The sequence below is a fragment of the Myiozetetes cayanensis genome, unplaced genomic scaffold (assembly GCF_022539395.1).
Source record: "Myiozetetes cayanensis isolate MyiCay16 unplaced genomic scaffold, myiCay2020 scf18, whole genome shotgun sequence".
NCBI lineage: Eukaryota > Metazoa > Chordata > Aves > Passeriformes > Tyrannidae > Myiozetetes > Myiozetetes cayanensis.
The window spans coordinates 12,010,637-12,034,598 of NW_026087389.1; the positions used below are offsets into that span (position 1 = coordinate 12,010,637).

At 58.5% G+C, this 23,962-nt stretch overlaps 1 protein-coding gene across 3 annotated transcripts in view; it reads right to left on the minus strand.

Moving 5' to 3' along the window:
- CELSR3 (cadherin EGF LAG seven-pass G-type receptor 3) overlaps positions 1 to 22,188 on the minus strand; it is a 30,914-nt gene extending 8,726 nt beyond the window's left edge. For 2 of the 3 annotated variants that reach the window (XR_007628658.1, XM_050312786.1), the window contains exons 1-25: positions 19,081 to 22,188; positions 13,285 to 13,917; positions 11,533 to 11,755; positions 11,068 to 11,183; positions 10,593 to 10,681; positions 10,055 to 10,212; positions 9,696 to 9,859; positions 9,100 to 9,225; positions 8,754 to 8,923; positions 8,360 to 8,545; positions 8,102 to 8,212; positions 7,675 to 7,843; positions 7,279 to 7,420; positions 6,992 to 7,112; positions 6,491 to 6,674; positions 6,297 to 6,398; positions 5,655 to 5,669; positions 3,958 to 4,052; positions 3,062 to 3,271; positions 2,404 to 2,587; positions 1,761 to 1,910; positions 1,305 to 1,485; positions 954 to 1,121; positions 444 to 570; positions 67 to 273 (exon numbers count right to left, since the gene is read on the minus strand). Coding sequence is in view for 2 of the 3 variants with exons in the window: in XM_050312786.1 (XP_050168743.1) it covers positions 67 to 273; positions 444 to 570; positions 954 to 1,121; positions 1,305 to 1,485; positions 1,761 to 1,910; positions 2,404 to 2,587; positions 3,062 to 3,271; positions 3,958 to 4,052; positions 5,655 to 5,669; positions 6,297 to 6,398; positions 6,491 to 6,674; positions 6,992 to 7,112; positions 7,279 to 7,420; positions 7,675 to 7,843; positions 8,102 to 8,212; positions 8,360 to 8,545; positions 8,754 to 8,923; positions 9,100 to 9,225; positions 9,696 to 9,859; positions 10,055 to 10,212; positions 10,593 to 10,681; positions 11,068 to 11,183; positions 11,533 to 11,755; positions 13,285 to 13,917; positions 19,081 to 22,186 (7,137 nt within the window). In the remaining variant the exon portion in view is untranslated. The remainder of the gene's footprint in view (positions 1 to 66; positions 274 to 443; positions 571 to 953; positions 1,122 to 1,304; positions 1,486 to 1,760; positions 1,911 to 2,403; positions 2,588 to 3,061; positions 3,272 to 3,957; positions 4,053 to 5,654; positions 5,670 to 6,296; positions 6,399 to 6,490; positions 6,675 to 6,991; positions 7,113 to 7,278; positions 7,421 to 7,674; positions 7,844 to 8,101; positions 8,213 to 8,359; positions 8,546 to 8,753; positions 8,924 to 9,099; positions 9,226 to 9,695; positions 9,860 to 10,054; positions 10,213 to 10,592; positions 10,682 to 11,067; positions 11,184 to 11,532; positions 11,756 to 13,284; positions 13,918 to 19,080) is intronic. The other variant, XM_050312787.1, reaches the window with a different exon arrangement.
- Between the last annotated feature and the right edge of the window lie 1,774 nt (positions 22,189 to 23,962).

A 23,962-nucleotide genomic window follows, 5' to 3' on the forward strand; every position in this document is an offset into this window, starting at 1 on the left:
CCAATGCTAATGGCATCATCCACACCTCACCCTCACCCCCACAGGCGTGCTGGTTCTACCACAGACCTGGTTCTCAGTGCGGTTGATGCCCAGGAGAAAGAGCAGCTCAGAGAAGAAGAGGGTGACTGATATGTTGGAGTGGATGCCACGGGTGTTGGACTTGAGGCCTTTGAGGCAGGTCAGGAAGGAGAAGGTCAGCAGCAGAGACACCAAGGAGAGAGACATCAAGGAATAGGTGACAATTGCCAATGTCTCCAGGTCACCTTCCAGTTGCTGAAGCAACAGAGAACCAAAAGCAAACAGTGGTGTTAGAGGCAGACACAGGATGCCTGCAGAGCTCTCAAACTCTAGTTGTGCCCACAAGGAATTTTCTGCCTGTGCCCATTTATTATTATTATTTAACAGTCCCCACCAGTGCCCACAGCCCCTTGGGCAGAGTTTACCTCTCGGTGCGAGCTGTCCATCAAAACCCCAAAGGTGCCAAACTGGGAACACTGGCAGTGGACGTGTGTGGTGTTTCGGTACACAAGCTCGCAGTCCCTGGCTGTCCAGAAGCCAGAGGGGTTGGTCCTGCAGCCACCAAAAAGCAGAGTGCACTTAGGAGAGAAGACAGATGAGTGTGGGGTGTGGGGGAGGAACTGCAGAGAAGATTGGTGACTGGCAAGGCTCTTCTACAGCTTAAGTACTGGAGTAAGAGTGTGGATGTGGTGCTGAGGGACATGGGTTAGTGGTGGGCTGGAGAGTGCAGGGTTAACAGTTGGACTCAATAGTCTTAGAGGCCTTTTCTAAACTAAACAATTCTATGACCCTGCTGTGCCCTCCCAGCAGGGAACCCCACCAGGAGAGAGTGGAAATGCCCCACATCCCAGTGCTGCCCAGGTGCACAGGCCATCTGGGGAACAAGGTGTCTGGGGAAAGCAGCTCAGAGAGTGGCCCAGCCATGCTCAACTCACAGGTTGGAGTGGTTCCACTGCACACAGAGAGGTTTGCTCCTGTTGGCTGTCTCCAGCAGGTAAAATTCCAGCACAAGAGGGGTGTCCAAGGGCCCTTGCAGGAAGGTGTGATTACTGAACACAGACACACTCACGATGGGGGAGTTCATCACAGGATTCTTGGGGAGCCTGCAAGGAGCAACAGAGCTCTACCATCACTGTGCATGGCATCTGCAGACCCTTGGGGACTTCCCAGATGTCCTGCCCTGACATCTCACAAGGAACAGGTCTGCCCAGTCCACACCAAGGGCCTGGGAAACATGGGACATAGCAACGCCAGGGTGGGGAACAGGCAAAGGGGAGGGGACGTACCTGACGCTGCGACGATCCACCTGGTAGCGCGCAGGCAGCAGCCCCCCGAGGGTGCGGTACATGATGAGGATGACCACAGTGAGAGCGGGCTCAGGCTCTGGCAGCACCTGCCTCGGGGAGGAGTTCTCCACAGTGTAGTTCCCTTCACCCCCAGCCAGTGTGGGCACTGCTGTAGGGGCAGCTAAGGCACACAAGGGGTGGTGAGAACACAACACACATGCTGCTCTGAAGACAACTTGTGAGGTCATCAGGAGCCTTTAGGATGTGGTGAAGCCAGAAGCTCAGGCTATCAAGGGGAGACTTGTGGACCTCTGACAGAGCCAGGTCTCAGCAGGGAATATGCAAACTAGATGGCCTTTAAAGGTCCCTTCCAACCAGAATCATTCCATGATTCTACATCTTTCCTGCCAGCCATACCCACCCAAGCTGTTCCTTGAGTGATGTTCACACGCTCACCTTCAGCTTTTGGCGGGCTTAGCACAGACAGCGGCAGCACAACGTGGGTGTGGGGGTCCCAGGCGGGCTGGCCCCGGAAGAGGCTGCTGTGGTAGCGAGGGTAGCGCCGGCGGATATGGGAGTGGTTCTCCATGCGATCGATGCTCAGCACTGCAGAGGAGCAAGGGAGTGAAGACAGATCTAGAATGGCCACCTGGAGAGAACCAAGCTCCAGGCCACCTCAGGTTTCAAGTCGCCGGCAAAAGGACCACATGAGCCACAGGCAGGGTTGTGGCTATGTCCTGTGTTTGGGCATGACCCATGACACAAATCTCAGCACCAACAGTGCTCCTTCCCAGCCCAGATCCATGCTCTGCTATAGGGTAGACTACTTCAGCCACCAAGATCAGCTGCTTTTTTACTCTAGACTGGGAAGTAACTGGGAGCCAGCACACTCCTGGCTCTGCTGCTTTTGGTGGTGTGTCAGCTAGTCCAAGCAGGGATGGGACCAGGACATCTCTCATGAACACCTCCCCATGCTTGAGAGAGCCACCAGGGACATTATCAGCACCCTCCCTGAGATGCAGTGAGATAAGAAGGGAAGTAGGTTAATGGAGGAATGTCTCTGCAGCACCCCAGCCAGCCCCAGCCAGCTCCTACTCACTGATGTTGGGGGTGACGACGCCAACGGGGTTGAGGTAGGTGAGTTTCATGTTGCTGGCCAAGGTGCCCGAGTAGTCCCGCAGCTGCTCCATGAGGCTGGCACTGCCGTGCTCTCCGTGTGGCAGCATGGCCCAGTGCTCCCGGTTCTCAGGCGCCAGCACGGAGCTGCCTGCGCGCAGCAGGTTCTGCACAGGAGAGACGTGAGGGCAGGGGGTGAGGAAGCACTGCCTTTGGGACCCTCCTGGCCACGCCCAGACTGCAGCACTGTACACTCTGCCCAACTGGCTGCACAAGGGTTTGGGGTAGAGAGGTACTTTCTGCTACAAGAGGCCTCCACCCTCATCGCTCATCAACCAGTGCCCTACAGAGACATCTTCCCTGCACTCCTGCCATGAGGGACCTGCAGGCAGCACTAAGATCTCCCTTTGCCTTCCCAGGCTGAGCAAACCCAGGTCTCTGCCTCTCCTCATCCACCTGGTGCTCCAGCCCTGACCATGCCTGTGACCTCGCTTCTGTTGGGCCACTGCCTGTGTGGCACTGGGGAGCCCGGTGCTCCTGACGTGGTCTCACCACATCCTCGATGCCTTCAGAGACACAGGCTCAGGGTGGCTGATAGGAGAAGCAGCACCAGAAGTCACTGATCTGGGGGAAGGACTCACCTCATTGAAGTGGGCGTCCTGTGTGGCTGTCAGGCCGAAGCCATGCTGCTGGCTCTCGAAGGCCATGAGGCGGGACAGCAGGCGGAAGGCGATGTGCACGTCATTGCCAAAGTAGTGGTCCATGTGGTCCGTCACAGCCCGGAGCCGGTGGGCCAGCTTCTTGGCTTCAATTGTGTTGAGCTCAGTCTTGTTCCTCTCCAAGCCCTCCAGCTGCCAGAGGGGAGAAAAGAGGGGATTAAATAATTAAGCAGGTTCCTTACCGGGAAACTGGGATGCTGCGGGCCCCACTGGACACAGAGGTTATTTTTGAAGCCACGGCACTGGCAGTGGTGGTCACTAGAAGAGGGAGCACTTCTGGTAGTCTCCAGCAACATGCCAGGAGCTGCACTGGCCCAGCTAGCCCAGTGCCACACACAACAGAGGCCAAGAAGAAAGGACAGGGCAAGGGTCTGGCGATACTCCCTGGAAACTCTCCTGGCTTCAGTTTCAATTCAGCCCAGGTGAGATGCAAGTATTGAAGATACTTGCCTGGAGATGTCAAAGGGATTTGTCACTGATAGAATCTGGAGGCTACAGAGCTTCCATGGAGCAGATATCCCATCAGGTTCAAACCACTCAGCCCAGCTCAGGGTTACTTATTTTCCTCTCAAAAGCTGTGGCAGGACACAAGTCATTTCTGATGGGGACACTCAGATTACATGAAGCCAAGTGAACTTAAGCTCAGACCAGTGCTCCCACAGAATGGGTTTGGGGACAGAAGATGAGAAAAAAAGGGTGCTGAACACTGTGGCAAGTCCCTCTCATACTCCAGGGAGAGCTGAGTGCTTTGAAACCTGGCTGTGAGCCCTTGTCAGAAGGCCCATGCTCTAGCAGGGCTGCAGAGCCAAGAGGATTACCAGCACAGACAGTTCCTTGAAGGCAGGTGAAGTGCAGTTGAAGAGATCTGGCTCCAGCCAGCCCTTCTCCTCATCACAGTGTCTGACAGCTGCACCTGAAGCAAGGAGGAAGGGCATGTTGGAAATTCAGCACAGAATACACATCCCCAGCAGGGACCCCCTGCAGCAGCTAATCCCAAATAGCAGCAGTGGCAAGTGATGGGGAGGGTCTATAACACCCCAGGGCCATTGTCCTGCAATTATGCAATTCATTCTACCTTTGGTCTGTAACACCTGCAGCTGCTGCTGTTCCTTCCCTCCAGGAGCTGGATTCCTCTGTGTGCTTCAGGGCTGCGTCACACCAAGTGACATCACACAGAATTGCAAAAAGGACTAAGTGACTTGGCAGGACTCAGGCTGGAGAAGCTCCAGGGCGTATGACTGTGTCCTTAGGGGACATCTCACCCCAAGCTACAGAAGCCCATGCAGCTCTAGGCATCCCCTGGCTGACATCCTGCAATGCTTGCTGAGGTCCTGCTCTCTCTACAGGGCAAAGTCACTCCAGGAGCACAACAGCCCTTCAGTGGGCTGGCAAACCTGCCCCAGAGATGAGCCCCTGCAGTTGATGGGGATGGAGCAGTGGGATGGAGGACTCCAGTGTGGAGGATCCAGCTCTGTGGGTTCAGTATCCAGTGCCAGACCCCAACCCCTGGCTGGGGCCTAAGCACTACTGCACAGCAATGGAGTCACCAGCACTGAGTGGGATCAGCTGTTAAATATCACCGAAAACCCTGCTAAAGCCAACATGGAGAGCAGTGTTCTGGGCCGGGAGTGTCACCACAAACACTTTACACAAGAGGAAACAGGCAATCCCAGTGTACACTGCAGGACTGTGGAGGAAGTCCTCCTGGGGAGAGCACCAGGGCACGGGAATCCACCTGAGTGCCCATGGCTGGGAGAGGGCAACAGCATGGCCAGGGCAGGGAGGAGGGGGAGCCTGGAGGAGATTCCAGTTGCTGCTCAGAAAAGCCGCAGTAATAAATGTGTCCCTCTCATCACCTCCAGCTCCTAGCTGTCCTCCCAGTCACCTTTCTCCCAGCTGCAGAAGCACAGGGACCAGTGCCACTGCAGCTGGGAGCAGGGAGGACAAGGAAATTTTCACACTGCTGGCCTTTCTCTTGGACAGAACAGAGATTTACTCAGCATCCGACCTCCAGGTCTCTGTGCCTCCCCCCACCAGTTGGGTAGAGGGAACAGGACCTAGTGCTGTGTCTGCCCATTAGATCCTGACCCTGTCCTACTGCCCCCCACTCTAAAAACTTTCCCCTTCCTCCACCCCACAGCCATTCATCCGTTGCCCATCACCAGCTCCTTTCCCTCCCAGCCTAAGCAAGCAGGTACCACCCAGAAGAGCCAGCATCCATCCCAGCCAGGGAGCAGGGCATGGGCCCACCCAGAGCCAGCACTGCAGGCTCAGGACAGTGGGTGGCAGGGGCTGCATGCGGCTGCAGCTGGGTTTGTGCTGGTTAGTGTGCTGGGAGCAGGGAAGAGCGTGTAGGAGCAGTGAGGCCAGGCAAAGCATTGGGAAGACTCTTGACAGCTCCAGAAGCGGAAGGGAAAGTGCAGGGGTGTGCAGGGTGTCAGGCAGGGAGCAGGGAGGGAAAGCCGTGTGGCGCAGCCCTTGCAGCACAGGGGGAAGGAGAGGGGAACAACCTTACCTGCACCCCTCAAGCCTGAGCACGGAGGGCGAGAGAACCGGGGAGAGAAGCGACAACAGTTAGGAGCCAAACCTGCCTCCTCCTGGGGCGAACGGCTGGAGAAGGACAGGGTTTGTATTGTCCCCTTGGGCTCCCACTGCCCTACATCCCAGACACCCTGTCACTGAGGACAGCTTTGCCTCCTCCAGCTCCAGATGCTGCCTCCTACCCAATATTCACCTGACGGGAGGCTGTGCCCTGCTTCCCTCGCAGGGCACGTGGGGATGGGGCCAGCAGAGCTGCAGAAAGGCACTGCGCTGCTGAGCTGCTGTGCCAGGCCTGACCTCAGCCTCAAGCCCACTGAACCCAAAAAGCAGCAGGAACAAGGTGGGAACCAAGGCTGAGGGAACAGCACAGCCTCAGGGCTGGGTGACGTGCCTAGACCTCACAGCTTTTACCCAGTTTCAGCCCCATGTCCAGCCCCCTCTGCTCTCCCCCAGGCTGTGGCATTTTCTCCACCAACTTCCTTCTCCCAGACCTCAAGTCTAAATGAGCTAAATCAGATTGGGGTAGCACAAGAACAGTGATATCACTGGGGCTGCCACAGGCCCTGGGAGGACAGCCAGGCTGCCCCCTCCCCTCCCCATTGCATCCACCACTCACCCAAGGAGCCTTTGGGACACAGCACTGCAGCTGAGAAGCCAAACTTGGTCTGAGGCCACCACACACCCGCCTTCAGGCTTTTGGGGCAGCCGTCATAGAGCACTGCGGAGACATGCAGCCCGAGGGGCTGGTCACAAGGAGGAGCCACTGACACTGAGCCCCCAGCACCAGCTCCCCACTGTGCCCACACTCACCCTCACAGCCGCTGGGCGTCACCTCAGCAAAAGGGCTGTCACAGCTGTTGCACTGGCGGCCGATGACCCCTGGACGGCAGTGGCACCGGCCTGTCTCCCTGTCGCAGGAGCGGGAGGTGGAGCCCACGGGGTAGCAGTCGCACGGCAGGCAGGTGTCACTGCCTCTGGGGCGGTAGTGGAAGTCCTGGGGGGAGACAGGGACAGTCACCAGAGAGCCCATTGGGACAGCAGCTGAGGCTGGTGCCTGGGGAACCCCTGGAGCCAGAGCAGAGAAGAGCCAGGCTCTCCTGATTTGCAAGCACCCAGTGCCCCCACCATCACCATGCTGGGGCATGAGGGCCACACAGAGGAGCTAAGCAGGGATACAGCCCAGAGTTGGGCACACAAAGCAGGGCCTGGGCAGCTGACAAGCCTTTGGAGGGGACAACGAACAGCAAGAAGAATGAGCAGGGCTTCAGCCAAGCCATGGGTCACATTCCCATTGGCACAGCCGCCCCTCACCTTGCAGTGGCACTGCCCGTTGGTTTTATTGCAGTCAGGGTCAAAGCCCTTGTTCACATCACAGTTACAGGGCCCGCAGGAGGGGTTCCCCCACCAGCCCTTCGGACACTGCTGGTCCATCCTAAGGAGAGAGACATTTCACTGTTACAGCCAAATCTCCAGGCCTTCTCCTCCCACCAGCCCAGCTGCTCAGCAGCTCCAAGGAGCCAGATGGCACTGAGAGGTTCCAGGATGAGAGGCCAGCATAGAGCCAGGCACAGAGGATATGGCTGTGCCCTGTATCTCACCTGTGCTCACAGTACTGCCCAAAGAAGTTCCCGCTGCACTCACACACGTAGCCCAGGGGGGAACCTGGCTTGCGGCGACACACAGACTTGTTCTTGCAGGGGTTGAGGTGACACACATCCACACAGTCCCCTCCATAGTACCCTGAGGTGTGGACAGACACCACCATGTAAAACAAGTATCTTCCCCCTGAGAGGGGCCAGAGCACCAAGGAGTGGACTCAGAGGGCTCAGGAGGGATTCTGCCCTCCAGGAAAATGGATGAGTGTCTGACAGGGATGTGACTCGCCCAAGGGATGGACAGGAGAGCAGTCACAGGCCAGGAGACAGTCACAGGGGTAGAGAAGAAGACAGGCAGGCACGGAGAGCAGAGGAGGGGCAGCGTGCTGCAGGTCCTACCTGGCTGACAAACACAAGAGTAGCTCTGCCATTCATCCTTGCAGACACTGTTGGCTGGGCAGGGGTTGGAGTCGCAGGGGCTTGGCACACTGCAGCCAGCCTCTACTCTCAGGGCATGGCTGGGCTTGGGCAGCACAGTCCCGGTGACACTGTCACCCAGTCGCACACCCTGCAGTGCAGGTGAAAAATTCACAGAGAAGCTTTGACAGACACACAAGGCTCCAGTCCCCTACTCTCCACAAAACCCCAGCAGCAGCCACTCCCCACCACCCCTATTTATGGCTGCCCCACCCAGCACCTCAGAGCCTTGAATGCTCAGAGGAAGAGTGACACCAGCAAGACGAATGATGACAGCAGCTGGTAGATCTGTGTTTTCACTCCTCCAAGTAGCATACCCACTGAGAAAGGATCAGAGCAGTGGACTTACCTGTATGCAGCCCCTCAGCCCGTTCTGCACCTCGCCAGAGCCCAGGACTCCACCCACATGCAGGTGTTTCACCTTCAGGCCATGTAGTTCATTTCCTACAACGACTGTATCCTGCAGAAGGAAAGGGAGTAACATGAGGTAACCAGCACCAGCCCTGCCCCAGCCCTCTCTGAGGGTGCAGAGGCACAGCCTGGCTTGTGTTTGCCAAGCACCCCCCAAAGTTCCTGTTCTGGTGCTGGGGTCTCAAACAGCACTCACCTGGTAGAGCCCAAAGTCCAGAGTGAGGGTGATGACGTAGCGCAAGTCTCGCCCACTGCGGACGTCCCGCAGCTCCAGCTGGAGGTCGTGCCATTTCCCATCGCTGAGCTGCAGCTGGTCCAGGAGGAGGCTGGTGCTGCGCCCGGACCCCCTGCTCACCATGAAGGAGAGCAGGCCCCCAGCCAGCTGCAGAGAGGGAACCAGAAATGCCAGCAGTGAGAAAAGGCCTCTCCAACTCTGGCTGCTTTCAGTCTACCCCCTATCTGAGGAAACCCAGCCCTCTAAATGCCTCTCCCCACAATCACACTCTGCTTGGGATGGAGACAGCAGGGATAGCAGTGTCCCCCTGCTCTCCTGGGGCAGACAGCAGCAGAGGCTGAGGCTGTGTCCCTACCTGGCAGAGCAGGGTGGTGTACTGGCCTGCATGGGCCTGCAGAAGCACCCCATCCATCTGGCGTGTCCGAAACGCCAGCCCCAGGTACCACGGCACGGAGATCTTCACATCTGTCTTGAAGTCCCAGGTCAGGACACTGTTGCCCTGGAAATAGTGGGCATGGTGCATGGCTGGAAGGGAAAGTGGAGGTGAGGAGAAGGGATGGGCACTTCACAGGGAACACTAGATGCAGGGACAACAGAGCTAGTTCAGCTCACACAGATCCCTCACTCTGTTTCCACAGCAACCCCAGCACAGCCTTGCACATACCCACCCTGCCCGTGCCCAGCAGTGCCCGCTCACTCACGGTGGTGGCAATCTTTGCCCCCGAAGCCAACAGGACAGAGGCAGGAGTAGGTCCCCCAGCTGACAGAGCAGGTGCCACCGTTCTTGCAGGGGCTGGAGTCACAGAACGTGTGCTTGGCGTGACAGCCTAGAGGTAGCAAAGTCATCTGTATCAGCATTAACCTGCTCACCACCTCCCCCCAGCCCACATGGAAAGTGGGAGAGCCTGCCAGATTTTTCCCTGGCTGACAGAGGGGCAAGCCCAGCCATTTAGTCTCTCTACACAGGCCCTGTGTGCTCAGTAATGCAGGTCAAGGCTGTCACTACTCCTTATGCCAGAATAAAGACACTATAGTGCTGGGCTGACTATCTAGCATTTCCCAGACAGGCCAGCTCTGCAGGCTCTGCACTTGGGATCAGGGAACATTCTCAGAACATTAGAGGCATTGGCTCATTTAGGGGTATGTGGAAGCCCTGTTCCCCAGGGGGAAGTAGTTCCCTAGGGGGAAGCTGCTCAGCTCCAACTGTGCTGCCATGATGATGTTACAGCCCAGCAGTGCTGTTGCCTGAGCAATCCCCAGGGCAGGGGCTGGCAGGAGCAGACAGAGGTGTTGATACCTGCAGTGGTTCCATTGTTGGCGATGTAGGAGGCCAGGTCGATGCGTTTGCTGTCAATGTACAGGTCTCTCATGCATCCCACAAAGTCACGGTGAGTGATGGGGAAGTTTTCTGGAAGGTTGGGGACCCCTCCAAGGAGCAAGGGACCTGTGAGATCCAGGGACCTACAGCAACAGAAGCCCAGAGTGTTAGGAGCTACAGCAACTCAGGCTGGCCAGCCAGCTCCCCAGTGCACAGGGCCGGGAAGCAGACATCCTCAGGGACAGGTATACACAGCCAATTTCCCAGATGTGAAGGGCTGGCTCCTCAGGGGACCTCTCCCCACCACAGCAGTGCCCACCAGTCTCCAAGGAACTCACTTCTTCGAGCTGGTCTGCACACCTTCTGCAGCACAGGAGTAGTTCCCAATCTCGCTGCCAAACTGCAGGGCCACCGAGGCATCACATTCATCTATCGTCAGGATGGCCACCTTGTCCTTGGAGGGGCCCTGCACCACCCCCAGGGTGCTGACCTTGGGCTGAAAGCAAATGCAGGGTGTCAGCAGCACATGTGCCCCAGACCCAAGCACTCAAGGGTTCACACAACAGTGAGGAAAGGCCTGAGCGTGACTCAGGCACTGCTGCGCTGCTGGAGGTTTGAGCAATGCAGGGGGGACATCTCTGGCTGAGCCCAGCAAGCAGCACCAGAGAGGGACATGGGCAAGGACACTGCACGGAGAGCATCCCTGCAGCCTCCAAGAGCTGTCTTGAGTGCCAATCTCCCCCTGCACCTGGCTATCTGTTCCACTGCATCCATCCCTAGAGAGCTGAAAACCACCTCTACCTTCTCTCCACAGCCTCCCTCAGAGAGCAGGAGAGCCAGAGCCACTCACTGGTGTTAAGAGAGAGCAACACATACCTTGTTGTAGTAGCGGAGCTGCAGCGTGTGCCACTGCCCATCACTCACACCCCCCGGCAGGTAGGGGCTCACCACTGTGCTGGACTCTCCTGAGGAGACAGAGATGATGGCTGGCTGAGGGAAGCTGGACAGCCCTTGGATGTGTCTGCCCTTCCTGAGGCACCAAGCCCACCGTGCTGCCCATGGCCTTGTGAAGCTTATGGTGACATAATGGGCCAAAACAGCAACAGAGGCCCCAGAAGGGTTTGTCTTGGTTTGTGCTCACAAAGCACTACTGCACTTGCACTCCTGAGCCCAGGGAGGGTCCTGAGACACACCTGTCCCCTGTGTTATCCACTGATGCTCACCAACACCTCTCACCCCTGCCTCCCCGAGCATGGACTCCATCCAGGGCACCACTCTGCTCTCCCTACTCTGCACAGGTCTTCTCACAGTTCCATGACACAAATCCTACAAGAGGCAGGGCTGAGCATACCTGTTGAGTATTTCAGCTGGACCTGCCCCTGGATGATCTCCACTGCCAGGAAGTCATGCCTCTCGTTCAGGCGCCCATTGTAGAGCAGGAGGCCGCTGGGCTCCACGGTGCTGAACCTGGGGAAAGGGAGGAAGCAGAGTGTGCAAGGAACATGTGGAGATCCCTGCTCTCCTGTGGCATGCATCACCATTCCAGCACTGTCCCAGGGACACTGAGACCTGAGCATGGAGGCAGTGAGCTGGCAACATGGAAAGGCTGAGGCACTGAAGGGAGGGATAAGCTGACACCAGGGCAGATTCAGAGCCCTTTGGTCAAAGGTCCCACAGCAGCCCCATGGGAAAGCAAAGCCAGAAACACACAGGTCTGGAGACCATCAGCCAGCCCCTACACTGGCCCAGGGTGCCCCAGATCAGGGCTAGGTGAACCAGGGACGCTGGTGTCCAGCGTAGGAAGGAGAGCACTCACGAGAGGGCAAGGGTGAAGTGGAAGCGCTGTCGCAGGCCCCGGAACATGACGAAGGATCGTGGTGGGAAGGAGCGCGTGGACAGCTCGCAGAAGGGCGTCTCAAAGCCGCCCGCCGGGCACTGGCAGCGGAAGCCCCCGTCGGCAGCGTTGGTGCAGGTGCCACCGTTGCGGCACACGCCGGGCACACACCGCCCTGAGCGGCTGTCCACTTCACAGTTCTCACCTGGGGGAGTAAGGAAAGAGGCTTGGGACACAGGTCCAGTGGCCACCCATCCTTTCCCCAGGAGTGCAGACCTCAGTCAGGTTTGGAGCAGGGTAGCCCCAAACAGGGGGGACAGGACTTTGTGGAGCAGCTGGGGGCCAACGAAGGATACGACAACCCAAGTGTCACCCAGGTGATCCCCACAGTAGTAGTTCCCCACAGGTAGCCAGTGAGTGAGCTACCACTGCCAGCCCTGCAGCACAAGCCACTGGGCTGGATGTGAACCCAGCTCTCACTGAAGGGGCAAGTATGGCATGGGAATGGGACAGGGACAGGAGGGCACTGGCCACAGCTGGGCTGCACAGTCCTAAGCATGGAGAGGCAAGGACAAGCCAGAGAAGTTGCGGTAATGGTGAAGTACCTCCTTGGTCCCTGCCACCACAAAGGCCTGGGACAGGCATCACAGTTCTGCCTCTGATGTATGGGGACAGCCCAGTGCCCCTGAGCTCCCCCACCAGGTGCCTGTGAACCCTGCGTGCAGGCTCTGACATAGGAGCAAAAGCCAAGTGGAAACCAGTCAAATGAGGGATACCAAATACTGTTGTGCCTTGCTGGCATTGGTAACAGGGAGACCTCATGCCAGCTCAGTAGTGCAGTGCAGGGGGTCCAGCCAGCCCCTTTTCCCATGCTATCCCCACAGTACACAGGGAACCACTCAGCTGCAGTCCAACACCCCCGGCACTGCTCCCATTACTTGCTCTGTGGCATGCAAGGAGGATGAGGAGACAGCATGAAGTGACAGGGAAATGAGCTCATTAACCCTTCTGCTAATGGCTGTTCACGCTTCAAATGCTGGGGGTTAATTACCACTGACTCTGCTTATCTCACCAGGAGCCACCAAGAGGAGAGCGGCTCCGAGGCAGCCATCTGCTGCCATGATCCCTCCCGGCAGCAAGGGCAAGGCAGAGGATCCCTCCTCAGTAGCCACAGGCCACCACCCCTTACCCAAAGCTGCCAGACATGGGTCTCCACAGCCTGCTGGTGATTTGTGGTAACAAGACACTGGCTTTGTCCCCCACAGTTAGGACCAGATCTGCCTGGATTGGATCCTACCTAGTGGGGCATCAAGGCCCAGCCTCCCCTTCTGTTCTGGGTGGGCAGCAGCTTACCCACTGCACATGGGGCCATCTCTGCCAGACCAGCTGAAGCACAGGCAGACACCAGCAGCTCAGATAGTACCAGAGCCTGTTAGCATGGGGGATGGCCAAGAAGCCTCCTGTGCCCCAGCCTAACACAGTCCATCTTAGTCCTCCTGCTCTGTGAAAAAGGCTGGGAGATGATGGCCAGGCTCCCCAAGAGCCTTTCATGCCACCTCCCAACAAGACAGATTTCTATGGCAACCTCAGCCCTGCACATCCAGCACCATGGAAACACGGAGAGCTGGGCTCTGACACTCGCTGCCCTCCTGGGAAGAGCACCCTGCCATGGTGACAGCAATGCCAAGGGACCTGCCCACCTGTCCCCCCACAGTCCCCAGGCTTAGCACTCACCACTGAAGTGCTGACGGCAAACGCAGGTGTATCCCCCCTCCTTGCGGGTGCAGATCCCACCATTCAGGCAGGGGTTGGAGTAGCAGAGGTTGATCTCCGTCTCACAGTAGTCCCCGGTGAAGCCCTGCGGGCAGCGGCACCGCAGGCCAGTGATGGGGTGGATGGGCCTGAAGAGGGTGGAGGGGGAGGCGATGAAGGGGGCCGAGCTGTCGAACTTGAGGACGGAGATGCACTTCATGTAGTTCTGGCAGGGCTCCCTCAGGCAGACGTTGTCATCGAAGGGCAGCACCTCCAGCATGGAGGCGCCCGTCAGCACCATGCGCTTCATGTACAGCTGCTCCTGCAGCTCCTCCGAGCTGAAGTAGCGCCCGCCCCGCGGCGCCAGGGCCGAGAAGCTGACGTTGAGCACCGTGCCGCCCACGTCCGTGTCGTTCTGGATGTTGAAGATGAAGATGTCCTCCTTGGGCGTCGCAAGCACGGTGGCCACCCCTTCCAGGAAGGTGGACAGCAGCGGGGAGAGGAACCGCTCCTGCCACATGTTCTCCAGCCGCACCGTAATGCTGTTGGCCAGCATGTCCTCCGTGATGATGATCACACGCAGGACGCACTGGGCCGTCACGCTGTGGATCCCATCTGTTGGAGGGAACAGGGACACACTGCAGGTTTCTGTTGTTTGGAAGGTTTCTTCCCTCCCACCCCAGGGCAAAGACCTGCACCCCAGTGTGGCCCCCGACAGGGCTGAGTCCTTGGCTAAGGAAGCCTGGAGCCAGAGCCCCAGGTGCCACCTGGGCTGGAGGGGGAGTGGCTGGTGTGGCTGCACCTTCTCCCTCCCATCAGGCTCTCCACTGAGAACTCTCAGGTTTTCTCCCTGTCCTGGATCTCGGCAGCAAACTGAGCTCTGAGGAACAAAGGTGCTCAGGAACAGAAGGAAGTCCCAGCAGGATGTTTGGCAAACACAGAAGCTGATGCCAGGGCCCAGGGTGTTTTGCTTCCCTGCTGTGCCCTGTCTGCCTCCCCCATGCTGCCTTTCCCTGCGCTCTCCTCCTGCCGTTTCCTTCCTCTCTCCTCCAGGCTCTCCCAGGCTTTTGTGCTGGTCTCCCTGCTTCCCCCCTTCCCACCATCTGCGCTGCATCTCTTCCTCCCTCGGTCCATCTCCGGTTTGTTTAATTCCCTTTAATCTCTATTTTCCTTGGAAGCAAACTCCATCCCTTTGGGACCCCACAATCTCCCAGGCAGGAGCACAGGAGCATGCAGGCACACTGGAGCATGCCCGCTACTCTCTCCCAGGACCTTGGCCAGCAGCAGCAGCTCACCCACCCCACTCACAGGCAGCAGCTCAGGCTGCAGGGGCACAGGCAACACAGCACAGCCCAAATGGGCAATGGCAGAGCTCCCATCCCAGCAGTTCTGTGATCAGGGGCTCCTGTCTCACCCCACCTACCCAGCTCCCAGCAACCCAACGGATCCTGCTGCCTTGGAGGGTCATATGTCCCTCCCCACCAGGCCAACCCAGACAGCTCTGCTAGAAGCTTTGCCAGATATACAGCAGGGAGAAACCTGTCTGCTGCCCCCAGGATGCCTTTCTCCTGGTCTGCTCCTTCTGGGCCCTCCAGCCCCAGCACAGGCTCTGGCAGGCAGAGCCAGCCTTCAGCATAGCAGATGCTAAAGCAAGGGCCACACCAACCTCGGTGGCCCCAGAAATGTTTGATAAGGTTTATCAGGAACCTCACTGCTCCTGAAATGAGGCAATCCATCTTCCAGCCCACTGCCAGCACCCCAAAGCTGGTGCTCCACAGGCATCAGCAGCACATAGCTGTCACCTGTTGTTCCCATCTCCTGCCCCACATCCACCTGAGAGCCCCAAACCCCCACATTTCCTTGGAAACCTGGCTCTCCATCATCATACCAAGACAGTGCATCTCAATAGTGACTACCAGGACTAATCCTGCATCCCAAGTCTTGCTGCAACATTCCCTACGTCACCTCTTCCAACCCAGTGCAAGGAGGCACAAAAGGCAGCAGGTTTCCTGGCACCCTGGTCAGCCTCAGTCCCAGTAAGGACCAGGGGTGCAAATGCCAGCCACCTGTCCCTCACCCAAGCCTCATGTGCAAAGGTGCCTTTACTGTTCCCCTCTTCCAATGGCTGCTGCGCTGCAAAGCCTTTTGATTTCCCTCAGCCCTGTTTGAAGCTTGCAGTGCAGGAGGATTTAAAGATTGTAACGTCTCCCTTTCTTCCCGCCTCTCTCTTCTGCTCTTCAGAAGGTGAAAGCTTTCTGGCGACCCTGCAAATTCCCGTGCAAGCACCAGCCTGCACACCGGGACTGGTGCTCTGGAGATAAGGCTCGCTCCAGGCTAGGGGAGCAGCGTGCCAGTACAGTCACCCAGGGAGCTAATCTCCTGCAGGAAAGGGGGGTTGCTTCTCTCTGAAATCAAACTGCTCCCATCCCACATGGAAGCAAGGTGAGAAACCACCCCTCTGTGTGACACCCTGCCAGCTCTGACATGGAGGGCAGCATGAGCAGCAGTTACTAAATGGCTTTGTCTGGCACCTGTCTGGACATGCCAGCAGATTTAGACCTGCCTGGGCTCAGGGCAAGGAACTGGCATCACCACCTGCATCCCTGAGGCACCTTCTCTTCGCAAGAGGCTCAAGGAGTGCCAAGATCACGCAGACCTTGAGGGGCAGGAGTGAGAGGAAAGCCACGAGCCTGACTCAGTCGCACTTGGCATAAGATGCTCCCCGACCCACATCATCCTGGCATCCCCCCTTGAGGGGCCACCTGGTGAGCCAGCACCCCAGGACACCACCACTTTGTGACCAGGTCCCTTCTCAGCACACAGCTGGGTCATGTCCCAGCTCCCCCTCCTCTCCCTTTGTCCCCTCCTTGCAGTTTGCCTCTCTGGCCAAGGCAAGCGTGAGCTCAGCCCAAGCCCAGCTCCCTTCCCCCTCCTCTCTTTGGCTCATAGCTCACCCGGAAGCAGCCACGAGGCCCCAGGGACAGCTCTCGCTCTCCCCAAGGGCTGCTCAGTGCCCAGCAATGGGCAGGCAGACATCTGCCTGATTTATGGCTGTTATTAGGCCTTGGCTGACACGATGTTGAGTCCTGGGGCAGGTCAGGGGCTAGCAATGCCTCCCAGGAGCAAGGAGGCTATGCCTGGGGAAGAAGGTGGGCTGGAGGACGACTGATGCCTTTGGTATTGCCCAGCCCATAGCAGGAAAGCCAAGCACCCCCTTCCCATTTTCCCACAGCAATGTGGAGCCAGCTCCAGATCCACAGCCAGCCTCAATAAGCTCCCTGTAACACACTGTCCCACCTCATCAGCACACCCAGGGCTGCCTCTAACCTCAGCTCCATGCAAGGAGAAGCAGATGGTTAAGAGAATGACCCGCTGCAAATGGGGAAAGCAAAAAAAAAGGCAACCAGAAGAAAGCCCAAAGCTGGCTGGAGGCACTGACCCCCCATGGGAAGCATTTTAATCACGAATGCTCAGCCTTTCTGATTAAATCCTGTGGCTGGAGAGCTGGTGCCTGGTGAATATTCATGCAGCAGAGTGAGGAGCCCTAGAAACATGGCTACAGGGAATGGAGCAGGTAAAAGGGACAAGGGGCTCTAACCCCTTTGCTGGGCAGCATCAGGTTTGCACTTCCAAGACTGACAATTATCAGCTTCAAAAGCAGCAAATTTCACACAGTAGTGCTGGCCATGGACACAGCCCCTCCACGCTGCTGCCCTGCATCCTCAAAGGTCAAGAGCAGATTTTAGCAGCCATAGGTGTCCACACACCTGTGAGAAGCTGGGGTCAGTTTTGGGGCTGTCAGTCCCACTGGAAAGGCACTGGTCTGTGACAGCCCAAGTCTTCCCTGTCTCCTACAAGGGACTGAGCTAAGGATACATACAGCTTGCACGCAGGCAGGCAGAAGGGCCCCTTGCCCTGTGTTTTAGAGGGATACTGCCTCCCCCAAAGGGGCGATGAAGCTCACAGGCAGGCAGGGAAGCCACTCCCTCCTTGGATGCTGACCCTTGGGGTACCCACCTAGGTGCTACTGCTGCCTTCCAGCAGCAGGAAGGTGCTCTGGCATGGTGCTGTGCCAGGGGCAAACAATGCAGCCAGGTCTGAATGTCCTGGCTGCCAGCTCTGTAAACCCACCCTCCCTCTGCACGCAGCGACAGCATGGGGCTGACAGAGCTGCCAGCTGGGCGGGGGGCTTCCAACAACAAAGACGGAGAAACCAAACCAGACTTCCACCTCCACAGCCAATACCAAAGCCAACAAAAGGCCCGTTTTCCAGTGTCTCGCTTCCCTCCCTGAAACAGCTCTTTCCCTTCCATCTTCCCCCCTCCTTCATGAGCACACCTCTCCTATTCTCCCTTCCCACTGGAAGATGACGACATTCTAATTGCAAGGGCCCCCTTGCCGCGAGGCGGCTCGATACAGGACTTCGGGATGTGATTGTCTGCTGCCTTTGTGCAGGGTTAAGTGTGCGAGGAGGCAGGGCTTGCATAAACACACTGGGGCAGAAGCTGGAAAGGTCAAAACCAACCCCCATCCCCAGCGATGGGCATGTGTGCGCCTGCACCCGCTCTCGGCCAGCCCTGTGGCTACAATTAGCCCCCACAGAGCCCCAGCCCACCGCCCGGCTGGTGCTGCCCATGCAGGATTGCCTTGAACAGGTCTCCTCTTAAAGCCCTCCGCTCCATCTTTTGAAAAAGATCCTCCTCTCGCTGAATAAGCCGGACAGAGAGAGGTAAAAGGGAGGGCAGTTGGCTGGGGGAGCATCACGACTTAGTGTACGGCTCCCCAAGCACTCTTAGTAATTCAGTGCTTGGCCTCTCCAGAGAGGGCTGTTGCCCTCCCTCCCCCAAAGCCACTCCACATTCAGCGATGGACAGATGCCTCCATTACAGATCACGCATCCGCCAGCAAAGAAAGGCTGATGGTGAAGGCAAACCTCAGACTCTGGGAGCTCCAGGTCCAAACCCCATTTACTCACGGGCAAGGCCCTAGGTCCATCTTTGCCCTGTCCTCAGCTGGGCTAGAGGGGACCCCAACACTCCGCCAAGCCACCCCGGCAGCTACCACTAGCATCTGCATTTGGACACTCTGGCAACATGCACTATGCAAGAGTTCCGAGCACTGCATTCAGGTTTGTCACAGCTGTTCCCAGCAGCACTAAGTTGGCCACAGAAAGGTAGTACCAGGCTTTAGAAGACCCCTCAGAAGTGCAGGTGTTGGCAGGTGCCACAGCCAGAATCAAGACTGAACCGTTTGCTACCAGCAGATGGGTATTTTTAAGAGGGTTCCCTCCAGACGGAGTTCAGTCCCTCCCTCCCACGCAAAGTCGGAGGAGCGCTCAGTCCCAGCAGGGAGAAGAACCACCTGGGCTTGGGAGCAAAGCAGTGTACCAGCCCCTGGGCCAGCAGCTTGGTCCTCCTAGAAACTGTCTGCTTGCCTAGCCAGCACCCTACAGCACACAACACAGCCTGGCTGGCCACAGCACCTCCAAATGTGCCTCACTCACAGCTAAAAGCAATCCTCACACCTGAGTAATGATGCTTTGTTCTTGCAGACCATCTCCAGCCTCAGCCCCTTTATAAAGCACTCCCCAGCAGCCTGGCTCCCCGCTCCCACCCTTCATACCACTCCAGTAGTATTCCCTGAATAAAATAGACTCCCAGTTCAAACCTTGCTGCCAGTCCCCAACCCGTCCCCAACAAAGAATGGGCTCCCTGAGGGGGACTGCGTGGAGTTCCCCCAAGGTACTGCACTAAAGGTTTATGATTTTTCACTCCCTACCTGTGACAGTCACCAGCATGGAGGCCACAAGTGGACGGTTGTTGTCCAGCTTACGGCTCAGCCTCAGCTCCCCGCTCGATTGATTTACAATCAACAAGTGCAGTTCATTTCCCCGCTCAAAGGTGTAGAAGAGGCGGTCGGATGCATCTGGGTCATATGCTGGGACCTTCCCTATGATCCCTGAGGGGAAGGTGTTGGACTTATTGGACACGTAGTTATTGAATAGGATTTGGAAGTTCTTGAGAACAGGACTGTTGTCATTCTGGTCAATGAGTTTGATGTGGACTGTGGCTCTGCTGACCAGAGGGGCAGAGGTGGCCTGCACTACAATCACATACTCGGGTTTTGTCTCATAATCCAAGTCTATCAAGGCTGTGAGCTCCCCAGAAAAGATGTCCATCTGAAATATCTCAGGGATGTTGCCCTCCACAATTTGGTACATGATCTGGGCATTGGGTCCCTCATCTGGGTCGACAGCTGTGATTTGGGCCACCACAGAGCCTACGATGCTGTTTTCCTTTACCAAGACCTCAAACTCTTCAGCGGGAAACACGGGGGCATTGTCATTCACATCCTGAATGGTGACCTGGATGTGGACGGGAGTTCGCTGAGGAGGGATGCCCCTGTCCACAGCATACGCAGTCAGTTCGTAGACGGGAACGTTCTCTCGGTCCAGCCTGCGGACAGTGCGAATGATCCCCGAGGTGGGCTCTATGGTGAAGTCTCCATCCCCATCCTCCCCGTTCTGGAAGGTGTACTGCACTCGCCCGTTGGTGTGGGCATCCCGGTCAGTGGCAGAGATCTGGAGCACGCTGGTGAAGGGAGGCGCGTCCTCAGAGATCATGCCCTGGTAATGAGGGCTGACGAACTGGGGAGCATTGTCATTAACATCATTCACCATGATTTCAACATATGTGGTGTCTGCTTTCTGGGGGATCCCGTTGTCCTTGGCAGTGATAGCCAATGTGTACGTGACCTGGTCTTCATAGTCCAGTTCTGCCTGGAGAGTGATGGCCCCAGAGTCTGGATCAATGCGAAACTGAGGGACGTTGTCTTCCAGGTAGTACGTGATGCGGGCGTTTTCCCCCACGTCATCATCTGTGGCACTGATCACCACCACGGTGCTGCCCACAGGTCGGTCCTCGTTGATGCTCACAGAGTAGTGGGCACTCTGGAACACAGGCCGGTGAGTGTTGGCATCGGTGATATTGATGTGAACGTGGCAGTTGTCACGCAGGGTGCGATCAGAGGCTGTCACGGTGAGCACGTAGCGCCTCTCCTGCTTGTAGTCCAGTGGCAGAGACAAAGTGATGAGTCCCATCTCGCCTTGGGTGCTGATGGAGAAGCGGTTCCTTGTGTTGCCTCCCGTGATCTGGTAGGTGATGGCACTGTTCACATCCCGGTCGATTGCTGTGACGCTGAGGACGCTGGTCCCCACAGCTGCATCCTCGTTCAGGCGGATGAAGTACTCCTTCTGGGTGAACTCGGGGCGGTTGTCGTTGACATCCATGACAGTGATGGTGACGCTGGCCGAGGCGGATAAAGACGGAGAACCATGGTCACGAGCCTCTACTCCAAAAAAATAGTGCTCAACTGACTCCCGGTCCAAGGGCCCACTGACTGTGATCCACCCTGTGGCACTGTTCACCACAAAGGGTGTGTCAGCAGAGACCCCTGTCAGTTTGTACTCCAGGCGCGAGTTCTCCCCATAGTCCGCATCCACGGCCTGGATGTGGATGACAGAGTGGCCAAGGGGAGCGTTCTCCAGGACAGAGATTTGAAAAGGAGTGCTGACAAAAATGGGGGCATGGTCATTGATGTCCACCACCTGGATGCTGGCCATGCCAGTGTTGTTAGAAAGGGGAGGACGCCCTGCGTCCTGTGCCCGGATCCTCAGGGCGTACTCCCGCTCCACCTCAAAATCCAGTGGGGCCACCACCTGTATCTCCCCAGTGACACTGTCAATAGAGAATTGGCCCCGGCTATTCCCACTGATGATGTTGTAGTGGACCAGTGCGTTGTTGTCCTTGTCCAGGTCCGTGGCGGTGACACGCAGGATCTCGGTGTGGGGCCGTATATCCTCCCTCACTTGGACGATGTAGCGCTTCTCGCTGAACTGAGGGATGTTGTCATTCTCATCGAGGACCGTGATGTAGACCTTGACCGTGGCAGAGCGGGGCCCTGGTTCCCTTCCCTGGTCATTGGCTTCCACCACGAGGGAGTACCTCTCCATCTTCTCCCTGTCCACCGGCCCGCTGGTGGTGATGAGGCCGGAGCGGGGGTCGATCTCGAAGACGTCGTGGGCAGCCCGTTCATTGACAAAGCGGTAGCGGATGTTGGCGTTGGGTGGGGAGTCGACGTCTGTGGCCCGCAGCTGCAGGATGGGGTATCCCTCCTCCACGTTCTCCCGGATGGTCTCCCGATACTCGCCCTGTTCAAAGACGGGGTCGTGGTCGTTGCGGTCGGCCACGGCAATGGCCACCATGGTGGTGGCGGAGAGCCGGGGTGCCCCGTGGTCGGTGGCTGTCACTCGGAAGTAGTGCAGGTCCATGCTCTCGCGGTCCAGGGCCTGGGTGGTGGAGATGAGCCCGGCCCGCGGGTCGATGCTGAAGAGCTCCCGCGAGCGGCTGTTCATCAGCGCGTCCATGGAGTACACCAGCCGCCCCGCCTCGCCCCCGTCGGGGTCCTGGGCCGCCACCGCCACCACCGCCGTCCCCGCCGGCTGGTTCTCCGCCACCTCCGCCTGGTAGTTGTACTGGGGGAACAGCGGGTGGCGGTTCGGGGCTGCGCGCCGGCCCCGCCGCCCCGAGCCGGGCGCCGGGGACAAGGGCGGCGGGCGCGGCGGGGCGGCGCGGGGCGGGCAGCGCGGCGGGGACCGGCGGCGGGGCAGCCCCGGGGGCGCGGCCGCCGCCCGGCACGGCAAGCCGGTGGGGCAGTCCCCGCGGGCCGGCGGCCCCCATCCCGGCGGCGCGGCGGCCCCCAGCCCGGGGGGGAACAAAGGGAGCAGCAGCAGCGGCAGCAGCACCGGCAGCAGCCCCCGGTGGTGGTAGCGGCGGCGGCAGCAGCGGCGGTTCGGGGCGGCCACCCGCTCCTCCGCCGCCGCCATGGTGCCTCGGCGGCCGCCGCCCGGCCCGGGCGCACGGCGGTGGGCTCGGCGCCGCCCCCGCTCAGCGCCGGCCGCCCCCCGCCCCGCCGCGGCCGCTGCTGCCGGGGGAGGCGGCGGCTCCTCCCGCAGCCCCAACATGGCTCCCGCCGCCCCGCCCGCCGCGCGCCCCGCCCGCCCCGCGCCGCCATCTTGGGCGAGGGGGAGCGGGCAGCCCTGGCTTGGGCTCTCGGGGTCTGTGCTCGGTCGCGGTGCCCGCGCCCCGGGGACACCCGAGCACCGTGCGGGGACAGGCGCCCGCCGGTGCCAGCCCTGCTCCTGCCCGAGGGGTGAGCCCCTCTGTGCCGGGTACGGCTGTGGCGGGCGGCTGACAGCGGCCAGCCCCGGGCAAGGGGCTCCCGGAGCCTCCCTGGACACCGACACGGTGACAGCACCCACCTGCTGACCCCCCGACCCGCTGCTGCGGCGCTGCCCCTGCACCGGCGTGGTCCTTGTGCCACCACCGGCGTCCCCAGGGCCAGGCTGCATCCCCAGGGTGGCGCGGATTTAGCTGTCCCACTCCTGTTCCCAGCGCGGACCTCAGCTGCCATCACCCACCAGGTGAAGCATCAGCACCAGAAAGTCGCACGTTTTTCTTCCTGCATCTGTGATTAAACAAACAAACAAACAAAAAACAAACACAACATTTTTTCTAGGAGGATTCAGTTTGGGGCCCTTGCACCAGGGTGGGTCATTAGCTCATCAGCCTCATAACTTAGCTGTTGGTTTGATCTCAATCAACTAATATTGCAGCCTAATCCACTGGAGCTTGTAATAGGCTTAAGAGTAGCAGGGATTTAGGGCCTCATTAGCATTCCATGCCACAGTGGGGGGACATCCTTGCCCTCGTCCTATTGAAGGAGAGGGCACACTGGGGTGAACACTAGGGAAGAAAGAGCTATGACAGGGAGGAAAATAGGGCAAATCTGGGAGATGGGGCGAATTCAGGATGGGGTAGGGAAGGGCAGGGAGTACATGGGACACAGTGCCTCCAGGCCCATCCCGGCTCCAAGGGGGCTGCAAGAGCCCCCTGTGCCACTGTGCTGGATGGGCTATGGTTCCAGGTGGGTAGGCTGCGGAGCAGCCCTTGTGCGGCCCCTGCATAGCTCCCCAAAAACCTCACAAACTAACAGCAAGATGGATTCAGTGGGGAGATGGGACTTCACTGCTCAGCCATCACTCCCAGCACAGCAGGAGCCACGCTCACTCTCCAACACACTCCCACCCTGCAGGAAACAACACAAGGCTGTGCACGGTCCCACAGTCCCTTGGCAGAAATCCAGGTGGCAGCTTGGGAGCCACACACTGCTTTGGACAGCACAGGCCATCTGCACAGTGAGGAGGAGGTCAGAGGGGACGTGTTGGCCCCAGGACACAGGTCTGGGGACCTCCAGGGTGTCCAGCTGCCACTGCCAGGGTGGTGCCCTCTGCTCCAGCTGCAGATGAGGCCATGGCATCCCACCTGCTGTGGCTGCAGCACTGAATCCTGATGTCACCAAGACCTTGCCTCTGCTGATGCCCCATGTTCCTGTGCTCCCCCACCAACCACAACCACCACCAGCTCTCACCCAGCTTCAGTTCCACTGACAGTGACAGATGGTCCCCTAAAAATTATTGTTAATGTAGATGAGGGGGTGGGATGAGCACACGCTGCCCACTGATCGGGGGTTTGACAGCAAGCAGGCTCCCACTCCCAGAGTGGAAACTGAGTGAACACAACGTGGGGTCTGCAGCACACCC